Consider the following 15,467-nt stretch of genomic DNA (forward strand, 5'->3'; position numbering starts at 1 on the left):
CAGAGACTTCCTCTTGACCTGAGACTCAGAGGAGATGGCCGGGCCTTGCTCTCTCTCACTCTTCTATCTTAGGTACGAAGGGTTTCTGAACTTTCTGAGCCACATGTTCCCTCTTTACTAATATTTGGTATGCTTTACTAAATGCTTAATGCCCAAAACTGGTGCTAAAGCTTCTAATTTATAAGTAACAAATATATTAGAAACCCAAGCTAATTTTCCCCAAACTTGGGACAGAAATAAGGTGACCACATATAATTTTAAATGCCACATCCTGAAATGCCTCATCCTATCTAAGATAAAAAGTTTTATCAAGGTCATACAGACTATTTGACAAGCAAGGCATTGACAAATCAAAGTCAAAATGCCCTCAAGAGAACATCCAGAAGTGGAAAATAAGCAATAGCATCCCATCTCTCCAATAATAAAAGCACTAGAAGGTCCAAAACAGAGACTGAGAAGTGAGGTCAAAGATAAGACAATATAAGTGAGTATAACATAACTAATGGACAATTGGAACTTGTCTTTGTTCGTGGATGAAGAGCCACGCACTATTGAGGAACCATACTGAGGGGCCAAAGGCAGCCGTGTATTACTCTGACTAGGACCAGACAGTCATGGTATCCTTGTGGTATGTGCATGGAGTTATCTCTGTGCTAAGGGGAATACAGTGTTTGTTACTGAGTAGATCTTGAAGATGCTTGAGATTAATAATCACATTTGCCTTGGAAAATCTTGATACTATAGCTGCTCATCATATAGGTGCTATGACCTAGCTCTTGCCACCTCCAAACCATGAGAGCAAAGTAAAGTGAAACAATCACTTGCCTCATTCTGAACACTTAACATTGCTTAAGAGCACATTTTCTTTTTTGACTACCCTATCACACCACTGACTTTTATTCAACTTGATGGTCACTAAAACCCTTAGTTCTTTTTTATGTGAACTGTTTTCTAGCCATAATTTCCCAGTGATTGTATAGTTGAATTTCTGCACCTAAGTCTGAAATGGAGATATATGTAAAGTCTAACACTTGGGTTCAGAGACCAACTTCATGTATGTATGACGGAGAGAAGGAATTGAGTAACAACAACAAAAAAACCTGGGGTTTTTATTGGATGGAATGTTTGATGTGCCAACAGTGTAATATAGCAGCTCCAAAAAATTAATATGATTCAGGGCTACATCAAGAAAACAGGAAATATAAACTTAATATAAGGTAAAATGCTTAGAATTAGAGTTAACAATTCTAAACAATTAGAAAATCTAAAAGAAGAAACATGCCACCCTTAGGTCAGTAGGACCTGGGTTCAAGTCCTGTTTCCAACAACTGTTGACTGTGTTCCCCTCATCAAATCAAAAATTTTCAGTATCCTATGTAACTTTCTAACATTATAATTTGCAGAACAGTTGCTGACCTATAGTGATAGAAAGGGTCTCATTGGGAGTTTCACAATGAAATCACAGATCAGAAATGTTCAATGATTGATTGGTTGATAGGATTAAAGATCTCAAGCTAGAAGGTTACCTATTCCAACCCCTTGACATTATACAGAGGAGGAAACTGAGGCTCAGAGAATTTAAGTGAATTGTCTATATTGAAACAAAATACAGCTCTCTAAAATTGGAATGGGCTGCTTTAGGAGGTAGTGGGGTTCCTCCCACTGGAAATCTATAAGCAAAGGATGGAAAGACCACAACTAGGAATACTGCAGTCAGTTTTAGGCATCACATTTTAGAAATGACACTGAATGATACTGACAAGCTAGACAGTATCCAAAGATGGGCAGCTGAGAAAGTACAGTTGGATATATGCACAGATAACATGGAAAAAAAGCTGGGCTAGAATTAAACAGGAAGAGCAGGATGGATGGCTTTTGGGATGATATGTAAGGCTTTTAATGTTCTCCATTCTCTGAAACAAAGATTCTCTTGGGAGTCAAACAGTATTTTTGTTTTCAGAGAATTAAATTTGTGCTTATAAAAAAGACAATGGAGACAAATATGGTGGGTGTGAATATGCTGTGATATATTATCAAAAATTAGCATAAAAGATATCAGAAAAATTTAGAAAAGGAGGCAGGGGTAGTAATATAATAAGAGAAAAGGACAACCAACTAATTGATGGCCCATGTTCTTCCCACTGATATACCCAAATATGATGAGTGGACCCTTCCCCCCCACAACTGATGGGAAAATATAAACAAGAGTAAGAGAACATGAGATGATGTGGAGAGTGTTGGACTTGCATATTTGAAAGGGGTAGCCACATTTATGAGATCATACTGCTATCAATGTATGACACTTAAGAAACTGTGGTGCCAAAGGAAATACAAAATAATAAGAATCTTTATCAACAGAGACCTTATTATGTAATAAAGGATAGGAAATATAAAAGTGGTACAAAGTTCTATGTAAGCAAAAAAAGGAGACATCACTTCAGGCTTAGAAGTTGGCTGCTGGACAAGGCTACATTAGAATAGATAGCATTTGGGCTAGGATCAAAGGATCTTGGTTAATTCTGGTCCTGATAATTATTATGTGTGTCCTTCAATAACCTCTGTGGGCCTTAGTTTCCTCATCTAAAAATTAGGTTTAGATTATATTTCCTTAACGTTGACCACAATGTCACTCCAGTACCTCAGCACCTGATTGAAAGGATGTGGAAATGTAACTCAAAAAGATTTAAATCTGGAAGAGTGGGTGGGCCTAACATGGAGAAGACATCTGTACTGGTGATGACAATTTAAAAGGTACTAAAGGACTGATTTTCAAGTTATCTCAAAGAGGGGAAGATTTCAAAAGAATGACAAAGAACACTGATAGAACTGACCCAAAAATGTGACAAGATCTCAACTACTGACCCATGAACTTAATAGTATAATATAGTATAACAGTATAGTATACATGTGTATGAAGGGTGTCTGATGAAAATGAGAAAGGAAAAGGCAGGCTTTCACAGACGTGTAACAATTGGAGTGACGCCTCCTGCTGGAGACTTACTGTAGGAAAGCTCCACCATGAGGAGAAGGCCTCTGAGAGCAAGGCCATGCGGCTTTTCCTTGGCGTCAGGAAGAGGGGGCGAGGCTGATGCTCTGTCTTTTTCGTGTGGACTCTGGCAGAGAGTGGAGCTAGAAATGTGCTCTCCCTTTGATAGATAGATGAATCTAGGCCTTTCTCTCTCTTTACCAAATTCTTATTCTCCTTAATAAATGCTTAAAAGTCTAACTCTTGCTAAAGCTTATAATTTACTGGCGACCACTCATTAGATATTTTAGACAGACTAGCTAGAATTTTAGCCCTTATAGATGGTTTTCTACAACAAACTACACCTTCACAGGCACACAAGGGAATGAGAAATATAGGCAACGCAGACTTCTGTGGTGTTTGTTAATTTAAAAAATAGGATTGGATTCAATGGAACAAAGTGTAGTCTTTAGTGCTATCTTCAAACAGGGTGTTTGCCATGAATACATTAAGATCATTCAAGATTTGATAATATAAACTATGGAGATAAATTCATAAAAATCCTGAATGTTAGTGAAGCATAGATTAGGGAGACATCTTACCAAAGGAATACACCAGTCTGATGAAGGATGTTCTTGGAAGAAGGATAGTGAGGTCCTCTAGCTGCTAATTCTATCAAGCCCCAGAATACTACAGGGCTTCCTCAATGAAAAGAGAGAGTCAAAATGTACATATTGGCCAGGTGATGACAGAGCCAAAGATTACAAATTTAAAATTGGTACTTAAAAAGACATAAGACCACAGATTTAGAATCGGAACTAATCCTATCTCCTATGAACCTACCCCTTTTTTATAGAGAGGTAACATGAGGTCCAAACCACTCTAGTATTTTTGCCAAGAAAACCCAAATGAAATCATGGAGACATGACTGAAATGACTGAACAACAAAAAAAGATTTGCCTTAAGTCACATGAGTAACCTAGGGGAAATCTAGATTTGAACCCAGGTTCTCTGACTCCTAATTTGGTACTTTTTCCATGTGCCATACTACAGATAGGGCCAGATCACATTTGGAATATCGTGTAGAGCTTTTTAAGAAGCCAAGTTATTCACTGTTGCACATACCCATCTTTTAAAAAGCAATATACAACTACTGGTGACACCATATGGCTGCAAAAAAATAAAAAGGAACACTACAGTCTTAGAAGAATCATAACTGTGGGTGATCCAAATGGCAATGGAAAGCACAATGTGTGTTGGCTTCAGCTATATTGCCAATAACCTTTATGGTAGAAGAGACTTAGAACTCATCATATAATACATGTATGACTAGAAAAGGAGAGGAAGTAGTCACGTAGAAGGATTAAGGGATGATAGTTGGGACAACCTGAATACTAGAATGGTACCCACAGTATGGTAAAAAAAATCAGAAGAACAATTCCAGTCAGCTGAGTAGCTTTTGTGGAGTATTTACAGGAAAAAAGCAGACAAGAATTGTGTGGGTGTGGAAAGGAGTATTCACAACAAAGAGATTGAAAAACAACTGAAGTAAAAGAAAGTTGTATTCTGAATTCAAACAATAAATATTTGAGAACTTATTATATAGAAGTTGTTGTGCTATTATAGTATTTTAGCTATATTAACATATTTTCATAACCTATTGACATACTCACAGTCTGACCATGAGAGTCACTTAATTGTGGTACCCTAGGCAACATCTCTTAAATTGCAGGTGAACTGTTGACCTGCATGGGTGGAAGGAATTTCCACACTGGGAGTCATACAGATAAAATCATAGGTCCAAATAATTTTTCCTAATCCAAAGTTTCATCGCAAAATCACCTACTCACCTTAATAGTGAATTGAACCATACAGGGATGGCAAACTGGTTATGTTTAACCCAGAAAACATGATTACCAAGCTCTAGTTTAGAATTTAGATATGTATGTTAGTCCCCAAACTACATTTTTCCTTTTAATGTCCCCCTCAGCAAAATGTTGATAGTATATGGTAACATTTCCACATTATAAATTATTCTGATAAAAGAAAACATGATTAACATATGTGAGACGGCTCACAAGAAATTCTACATGGCAAAAGTAAAAATTAAGAAATTATGGCTTATCCTATTATTATTTAGTACTTCCCCCTGAATATCAATGGCTTTCTGTACCTGTTTGATACTGTGAAAGATACTAAGTCCTGAAAACATAATTTTCATTAATTGGCCATTGTATAGATTAGAGGGGTCAAACTACTCTCTACTGCGGCAAGAAGGCAAAACTACTGAGTGCTTTTCTGAACCAGAATAAAATGTAATTTGGAAATTTTAAACAAAATAAAAATACAACACAGGTAATGTTAATTTGTTGTTATTTGAATCAATCAATATGCCATCTGCAATTCATTTCTATTTGAGTTTGACACCACTAACATAGATGGTTTCCTTTGCTTAAGTTTTTATCTACTCTTCAAATGGGCAAAAGAAATTTTAGATTCCTTACAATCTTTCAGCTTATTCATTCACCTGTAACAAAACCCCAGAGCATTCAATTAAGTCAAATTATTGCTTGAAAAAACAATAAATAAAATTTAATATACCAAACATGGTAGCTTTATGCTGAAACTAAATAAGTGTTCTTTTTAAGGGGTGGGAATGGGTATAGTCCTGTCATTTCATCAATGTGGACTACCAATGGCAACTCCTCTGTAACTTACTGTCTCAGCGGGCCACTGGGGGGGCAAAGGACTTGCCTAAGGTCACACATAAATCTGTCTTCCTGATTACAACACTGGTTCTTCTAGCCACTATGCTATTGTGGTAAAAATTATTGGAGTTTAGCTGAATTTGACCCTCACACTATGCTGTTACACTATTCTAAATTGTATAATTTGGAGATATTAAAAAGCACTGAACAAAAAAATGCACACATTTCTATTTTCTCCAAAATTTTTCTCTAAATTGGTAGAATTTTTTAAGCATGGCATTTTCTTTTTGAAAATTTTCTTCAGTGAAATTCTCTTTCGTCTCAAAAACCTAGGACTGGATTAATTTTTAAAAAGCATGTGGGGGGAAAAATCTAGTTCATATTTTCATATTACAGCAATAAGCAGGTTATTCCAATTAAACAATAAGTAGGTCGTATGAATGTGTTTTATAGAGAAACCATAAAAATAAGATAAACCAAAAGAAAAAGCGTGAAAATACACAAAGCAGTTATTTAAAAAGAGGGCTACATGATTTAGTGAGAAGCCTCAAAAAAGTATTAAGAAAGAACTTATTTAAGAGGAAATTTCATAGTTAATATGTTTTAAGGTTGGTTTTTTTTTTGGGGGGGGGGCAATGAGGGTTAAGTGACTTGCCCAGGGTCACACAGCTAGTGTCAAGTGTCTGAGGCTGGATTTGAACTCAGGTCCTCCAGAATCCAGGGCTGGTGCTTTATCCACTGCATTACCTACCTGCCCCAGTTAATATGTTTTGAAGGGCAGAGGGGCAAAAGACTCTGAGGGTGCCACTGATGCCCTAAGGAATATGGATACTTGGCAATACATATTTAACCAGAATTCTAATGGAAATAGTAAATCAGTAACATAAAGAAAATAAACACCTTATGAATCTTTTGAGGTATACATCTGTTACAAATGTTACAATAAACTCCAAATCAAAATTTCTCAGTGACATAGACTTCAAGTGCCCACTAATTTAAAACAATATTTGATATAGCATAACTTCAGAACAACAAAAACATCATTTTATGGTCCCTTAATGTTTGCTGTAATTCATTTCCCAGGCCTTCCTTGATACTCAGTTTAAATCCTAACTTCTTTTTTTTTTTTTTTTTTAGTGAGGCAATTGGGGTTAAGTGACTTGCCCAGGGTCACACAGCTAGTAAGTGTTAAGTGTCTGAGGCCAGATTTGAACTCAGGGACTTCTGACTCCAGGGCTGGTGATCTATCCACTGCGCCACCTAGCTGCCCCTAAATCCTAACTTCTGAAGGAGGTCTTTTTTGTTCTCACCAGCTGCCAGTGCCTTCTCCTCTTGAGATTAACTGCCATCTACGCTGTATATGTCCTTGTACTTATTTAGTTTGTTTTTTCATTTGTCTCCCCCATGAGAATGTGAGCTCCTTGAAGGCAGTGACTGCTTTTGCTTTTCTTGTATCCTTAATACTTTGCATAGTGTAGGGAACACAGTAAGTACTTAATAAATGCTTGTTGACGAGCTGCCAATCTGCACATTTCAAAATACACACATTTAACTATTTCACCAGCACATTACACAAACAAAAAGTAAGAATTACAGTTTTAAAATATCTCTTACTCTCTCTTGCGATTTCTGTTGAAGAAACTGGCCCATTCTGTGCAGGTCTTTTTGCTTCCCACCCAAAAGACTGCAGAGATTCCAACAATCAGTGTCATCAGATACTTTATCATAAACAGTGCCAATTCTGGACGTGCTAATGTTTTTGCCTAATGAAGAAAATAAATCAGAGCAATGGAATCAGTTTTACAGTACTAATTTTTAAAGAGTATAAAACCTTTCAATATAATCTAGCTATATAACTAAATCATCTATAACATGAGGATAATTATAGCACCTAGCTTCCAGGGTTGTTTTAAGGATAAAATAAGATAATATTTGTAAACAGTTTTGCAAATCTTAAAGGTCTAAGTGCTAGTTATTATTATATAAAATGAAATATTACATTAATTGTGAAAGAAAAACTATATAGGGGTAAACAGAATTTTAGGCATAATAAGATTCTTTACTGAATCTATAAACAGACTAACAGAAAATAGGTCTGTCAAATACGGTGCTTCAAGAAGAAAAGGTTGGAATCTATTTTTTAAAAAAGCTTTATAGTGTGGTCTGTTTTCCATTTCTACCCCCCCACCCCCCTAATTTCTGGAAGAGACATTTGAAGTAGCTAAAACATCTAACTCTTCAAATATTTGTTTAGTCAATTCCTATTTTTAGATTCACTTAATGCAAATGATAATCTAAATATTTAGAGGAGGAATGAGATTAAATAAGTGCCATTGTATTATGTGTGTAAAGGTTTCATTTTAAAACTGGAGACAAGAAATGGGCTAATCTTCTGTTATATTTTAATTCCAAGTTCACAGTTTTCATCATGACTTGTTTAAGTTTTAAGTCACTGAAAAACCAAGTAAGATCAGGAAGAAAACAGATTAAGTCATATTACAATATGCCTATTCTAGATTTTCTACCTCTAGTTTATTTCTATGCCTTAAGAGGTGTGATTGGCCAGATCAGTCTCTGTAGTATACCTTGTTTAACATCTATCATCTATCTAACACTGACACTCAGCAAGTGAGAATAAGTTGAAAAGAATCTAACAGAAACTGGAACCCTGAATCTTTGCTCCTAAGGTAGAGTTTAAGGTTTGTTTTTTAAGCAGAATGAGTATTTCCCTTCAGTTTAAATAAAAGACTGAAAAAATATATATAGCAAAACCCTACTTTAACATATCAGTTGGATTTGGTGGTACCAAGAGCTAAATCACAAACCCCAAAACACAGAGTAAAATAAAATCCAATCAGAATCTGGGTTGTCTATATGCAGGCGTCAATTATGTTTGCCAAAGCCAAATGGGTTCAAATGTGTTTATCCATTGACCAAATGATACACTGATTAGCAAATTATTTATTATACATTAATTCCTATTTAGGAAGGAAGAAACCAGAATATATTAAGCATCTACTTTGCATTAGGCACAGTTCTAAGTGCTTTACAAATACAATTTCATTGGATCTTCACAACAACCTGGGCAAGTAGGTGATATTATTATTCCAATTTTACATCTGAAGAAAGTGAGTCAGAGATCAAGTAACTTACCCAGGGTCATACAGATAATAAGTGTCTGAGGCTGAATTTGCACTTGGTTCTTCCTGATTTCAGGTCAAGTGCTTTATTTAATGTTGTCTCTGAGAAGTTATTTAGCATAGCTCACCTCACAAACTGATTTAAAAGACTATGTTTTTGCTTAATATTATTATTACTTTAATACTTCTAGAACCTAATTTTATTGGTAGGGGGATACCATTCACTGAGGCAGATTACAATCCCTCTTTACACCTAAGTAGGTGTACAGGTGCCAAGGCTAAAAGAGCTATCTTCTTATTGCTAACATACTGATAGGCCAACTCACAGAATGTTGCCAGGATAGTTCTCAGGTGACAAACATACAGTCTATCACAAAGCCCGTATACAATGCCACAACACCTAGCTTAGTAGGAACTGTTAAAACTTGTGTTCCGATAGTCTTCAAGAATTCAGGGCAACTTCTCATCACAATGAGGCATCAGAATAGGACTTTAATGGAAGACTAAGGTAGTAGAACACAATGTCTGGAAAGTCCTAACAAATTGGAAAGGCTTTGGCTACATGCTAAGTAAATGATGAATTTTGTGCCTATGATTTGGGGTCTAGCCAGCTGCATTGAGTGAGGTAGAAGCTTCACCAAATGGTAAAATATTTTTGTCCACAGAAACTTACATCTGGTGAGGTGGAGTGGGCTCATGGTCTACATCAATGGAAAGAGTACCTATGCCAGTGAAATCATGGATGTTTTGAAGTACTAGATATAATAATAAATAATTAATCCAGAAAGAGGATTATACATGGTGTCCCAAAAGTCTCATCCGTTTTAAACTTTAGGAGCACAAAGCTACACTGAGATTTTTGGAACGTTATATAAGAACTGCTGGTATATGAACTAAATTTCTATGAAAAAACATAATGAACAACTATGCTTATAGAACTGTATTATATTAAGAAGTTTAAAAAACCTTAAATCCTAAAAACATCAATATACAACTTTTATGAGCAAAGCTGACCAAAATCACAGTTTAAAAAAAAAAAAGATTGTAAGCTCTTTGAGGAAAGGAATTGTGTTTGGCTTAAGCTTTGTATTCTCCCAATCTCTAACACAGAACTTTACACAGTAAATGCTTAATCAATGTTTGTTGAATAAATGGAATTTTAAGAACACTAAAACCGTGTTTTATTTCAAACAGTATGTTTCCAGTTAGGAAAAAGTGGGCTGATTTAGTCATATTTCTGTTAAAATTATGGTGTCTGAAGAATATATTAAGAGAAACTACAAACTGATAAGTGAAATTCACTAAGACTACAACTTAAAGAGAAATATTTACTGAATAAAAATTAAAATTAACTCGGACCTCTCTGCAATTACTCTGTCTTCCCTTACCTATCACAGCCAACCACCAACTTTTCCCTGTTTTATAAGCAGGCATTCAGCTTGTGACTCTGTTCTTAATCAGAACAACTAGCTTAGCTTTGACACTCGACATAATTTTTTTAAGAAGAACTTCTCAGTGTGTCAATTTATATCTCCAATGGGTACAAAAAGAAGGGGAGATGAAAAATTATGTAACTGTGTCTTGAACTAATACAATTGAATTTCCTAATCTGAAATATAATGAAATATCCTCAACAAACAAAATTACTTTTCAGGGCACATAATCTTCTATGTTAGTACTGAATATTAAAATAATTCATATGGTTGTTTTTACCTGATGGGGGCATGGAATATGAAATCGATGACAATGGTCAGAGACCCAAGTTGTTTCCCAGGTAATTCTGTATATCTGCTCATAGACGTAACATCCAAGAAGTGTCACTAATGGAACAAGGTACAAACCGCTGAAGACTCCAATTCTAATCATAAATTTTTTGAGTTTTTCTTGATTTCTTCCATCATGCTGTATAACTTGCCGTACGTGATTTAAAGAAATAATCCCAGCTAAAAGAAGAGACAATCCAACAAACACACAAAGGCATAGAGGCAACAAAACAAAGTATCGAGAAGCATAAAGGTCATAAAGGCCAACAAAACAAACACCACTGATATTGTCCCCTTCAACTTTGTTCATAGCCAGAAGCATAACTGTCAAGAAACCAGGCATCCCCCAAGCAACTGCATGAAACCACACAGCCTTTTGTTCAATTGCCTCACAACTCCACTTTCTTCCTGCAGCCAAGAACCAAGTAATGGTAAGAATCACCCACCATACCGTGCCTGCCATTGTGAAAAAATACAAAAGCATAAAGAGAATAGTACAAGCCTTATTTTGGGAGCCCAAAACGACTGTTTCACCAAGCTCTAGTTTTTCATCTGCCTTATTACATGCTGTGCTATTACCTAGCAAAAACCCAATAAAGTACATTAATGATACAATGCTGTAACAGACAGAATAATATATGATTGGTCTTTCTGGGTACCTAAATCTTTTAACATCAATTAGAAAAGTCAGGAAGGTGAACAAAGTTGCACAAAGGCAAAATATTGAAACAATTCCAATGAAGCTTTTTGCAAATTCTAATTCATCATTTTTGAAATACATGTTGGGGCATGGAGGTGCACACTGATCAATTCCAAGAAATCTGTAGCCTTGTCCACCAGATGTCTTCAGATGCCTTGGACACCAAAATCCATAGTCTCTTTGAACCTGTTCTGGTGTTTTCGGTGGGTCGTGAAACTTGGTGGTAAGGTCAGAAACAACTGGAGCAGTCTCATCACAATATTGCAATCTGCACAGATTATATAACTTATTAAAATAAAGTTCCAACTATACTATAGACCATATCCTTCAATACAATACTTTTGAAACTTAAAACATAAGTTTGTCTGAATTATAATTTTGGGGAAGCATATGAGCTAAATAAAATCACAGGGAAAAAATTAGCATCAACTAAAAATTTTAACATAGCAAAGATGTTACTGCTAAAGAGCAAATATGTACTGGGAAAAATTGGTACATTTATGAATTATACTTTTTTTTTTAAAGCATTTAAAAATATGTCACCAGTCATCTTGACTTTAGTCTTGCCACTGGACTTCAATGACTCTGGAGGAGAAAGTGAGGTTGATGACTGCATAACTCTGCCTCACTTAAATTCAATTCACAAACAAGTCAAGACATCAATTACCCTTGTGTTATCATTGGTTCTCTTCACGACAAACCATGAACAACCACCATCACCACCACCACCTTTCTACTGACTTCCAGTCTCATATCTCCAAGTGCCTATCATATGTTCCATAGACACCTTAAACTCAGTATGCCCAAACTTAAACTTGTTACCATTTCTCTAAAAACTCTACCCTCTTACTAACATTCCTATTACCAGAAATGATACACACTACCATACTTCCAGTCACCCAAGTTTGCAACTTAGATGCTACCTGGACTTGCACATCTGACCATGTATTACACAGATGTATTACAGCCCCCTTTTACTTACCAGCTCCAGTTCTACCATCTAGCCCAAAACAAACCAAAAAAACCCAATCCCATATTCTGCCAACAAAACAACCAACCCCCACACCTGGAATTGAGATTGCATGAGAAAACATCTGACCTAAAACCTTGTTCAATATTATTTCTCTCAACATTTTAAATTTATAAGTCGCTATCACAGCTATCAAAAGAAAGTAAACTCTAGGGCTTATAAGGGCAAATATGCTCTTAAACTTATTACTACATTTTAGGAGAAGAATATTGCAGACATCAATTTACAGAATTTAATTACAATATATAATTTAATTATTTTTAGGCAAAACACCTATATATACCAAAATCAAACTATTCAGTATCAAAACTCCAAAAATGTATTAAGGTTATTACCTTTAAACTTATTATAAACTTAGTACCCACTGACCAAAAACGCAAACAAATGTAAAAATAAGGAGAATCCATAATGCTCTTTTACATATTGCATTGAACTATTGAACAAGGTAGAAAGAATCAAACGAATAATCAAAAAAATTGTATTTGCTCTTGTTCCCTTTTGAGTTTACTTTAGTTTTGACTATAATTGTTTCTGTTATCTTTTTTTCTATAACTTTATACATGTTCCACAACTTGCTATTTTACAATGGAGCAAGAAATTGCCTTAAGAATGAATATCCAATTAATTATCCAAATGGTCAAATGTAAACAAGGTGAAACAGTGGCCATCAGGTTTTGGACAAGAAAAAATAACAGATGCAATTTATCTTTCCTTCATTTATACAATAAACTAGTCATAAACCATCACTTCTATTAGGAATAAGGGAGTGGCATTAAAATACTTTACTTATCAGCTAAAAATAATACCATACCTGCTGCATTCAAGGTCCTCAGGCCATGTGATCCCAAAAGTGTCAATTAATTGTTTACAATCAGAGTATACTCTCTCGCAAAATTCTCGACAAGGAGGAACCACGTGAATTTGCTCGGTGCAGGCTGGCACAAAAGCATTGCAGAGGAAAGTGTCGACATCTAGTGAACAGTTCAGATTTGCTAGAGGGAGAAAAGGCTTTTAACAAAAATAAAAAGATCTGGTTAGAAATTCTTTTAAAGACACATAATACCAGTTTGAAGTAATCTTTAATCTTTCCTCTCTGTGTAACTATATTTTAAGGAGATGATACATTTATTTAACTCTGCTTTAATTCAATAATTATTTCTACAAATGGAACATTTTATTTTTGTTTTTCATTTGCTCTATCTTTGCTGAGAAAAAAAGAAAATAATTTCTTTTACTGAATTATTTATTTTGGAATGTATACAGAGGAGAATAATGGAGGACTGAAAATCATGTCATTGAACTAGCTGAAGAAACTAGGTGCATCCAGCCTGAAAATGACAAAATTTAGGGTGAATTAGATAGATATATTTCATTTACTCAAAGGGCTATCAAGCTGAAAGCAATGGGTCAAGTTACATTGGCCCCAGGTTTCAATTCAAAGAACATTCATTAAACAGGTATTGACAGACGATAGGTTTAAAAGACAAATAATGATAGCTCCCTTGGCCCTTAATAACCTGAAAGTTTACAATTTAGTTGGTTAAAAGCTTTCCCAATTAAGTTCAGTGAGGTAAAGCAAAGATTCTCTCATTCCCTGCTATAATTTATTCTAGAAATAGTAGGGTAGCAATAAAAACAAGAGAAAGAAATAAAAGGCATAAATATCAGTAAAGAGAGACAAACTTATGGCTATTTCTAGATGGCAGGATGGTTTACTCAAAAAAACTCCAGGAAATCAGAAAAGAAACAGATTAATAACATCAATAAATAGCTAGCTAGCATTTATACAGGACTTTTAAGTTGTACAAAGTGCTGTACATATCTCACTTGATCCTAACAACAATCCTAGAAAGGTGATGTTATTATCCCCATTTTTACCGATAAAGAAACTGAGAGCAACATTGATCAAATGACTGCCCAAGGATCACAAAACTAATAAGTGCCTCAGGAAGAATTTGCACTCGGGGCTTCCATTTTAAAGTCCAGTGCTAATGTAGTAACAAGAAACAAAATATACAGAATCATCATTTCTTTATAGCAAGAACAAAACTGAGGAGGGAATAACAATAATACTAATAATAGCTAGCATCTATCCAGTGCTTTGAGGTTTACAAAACATTTTACATAAAGGCAGGTGTCTCAGTGAATACATCACTGGCCCTACAGTCAGGAAGACCTGAGTTCAAATTTGGCCTCCAGACACTTATTAGCTGTGTATCCCTGGGCAAGTTGCTTAACATCTGTTTGCCTCTGTTTGCCTCCAACTGTAAAATGGGGGAAATAATTGCACCTACCTGCCAGGGCTATTATAAGGCTCAAATGAGATAATAATTGTAAAGTGTTTGGCACACAGTAAGCACCATCTAAACATTAGCTATTATTATTATCTTATCTAATTTGACCCTCATAACAACCATATGAGGTAGGAGCTATTACGATCTCATTTTTTACAGATAAGGAAACTGAGGCTGACATCACTTTGCCCAGGGTAATAGTGCTAGTAAGTATCTGAGGCAAAATTCAAACTCAGATGACTGCAGGAAAACAGAAATATAATACAGCAAAAAGAGAGACTTCTCTAAAAAATAGCCATGAAACATGATAGAGTAACGGGACAAGGATCAAAGGAAGGATAAACAAAATTATGGTGGGAACATACTGCAGATCACCTGGGCCAAAGGGATAAATTGATTAGTTCTGGAAGCATAGAGAACATCAAGCTAACACAGAAGTATAATCTAGTAGTAATAGAAGACTATAATTATTTTGGATAATCTGCTTGATATAGAGAAAAGCATAACATCTGATGAACTCGACTTGTCTTGAAAGAATTTCATTTCTTAAATCTAAATCAAGAGATATCAGGAATCAACTTATTCTGATCAATATTGAAGAATGGGTTGTTGAAGGAGGAATGATAGGAGGTATAGGGAGTAATCATTTCATCTTAGAGTTTTTGATAGATAAGGAGGAGGAAGCCAAGCACAGATTGATATATACCCTAGATTTTAGGAGAGTAGATTTCAAAAGAGTTCAGAGAAAGGACCAGTAGGATACATCTAATATGTTAAAAGGGGAAGTCAGATCAAGAGGGATGAGATGCTCTCAAGAGCTTTGTGACTGAACCAATCATCTCACCTATCTGTGAGATGGCAACTCTC

At 35.3% G+C, this 15,467-nt stretch overlaps 1 protein-coding gene across 1 annotated transcript in view; it reads right to left on the minus strand.

Annotated features, from left to right (window-relative positions):
* FZD6 (frizzled class receptor 6) overlaps positions 1–15,467 on the minus strand; it is a 65,411-nt gene that overhangs the window by 16,289 nt on the left and 33,655 nt on the right. Inside the window, exons 3-5 of the mRNA XM_043963213.1 lie at positions 13,118–13,314; positions 10,527–11,544; positions 7,288–7,436 (exon numbers count right to left, since the gene is read on the minus strand). Coding sequence (XP_043819148.1) covers positions 7,288–7,436; positions 10,527–11,544; positions 13,118–13,314 — 1,364 coding nt within the window. The remainder of the gene's footprint in view (positions 1–7,287; positions 7,437–10,526; positions 11,545–13,117; positions 13,315–15,467) is intronic.

The sequence above is a fragment of the Dromiciops gliroides genome, chromosome 1 (genome assembly GCF_019393635.1).
Source record: "Dromiciops gliroides isolate mDroGli1 chromosome 1, mDroGli1.pri, whole genome shotgun sequence".
Taxonomy (NCBI): domain Eukaryota; kingdom Metazoa; phylum Chordata; class Mammalia; order Microbiotheria; family Microbiotheriidae; genus Dromiciops; species Dromiciops gliroides.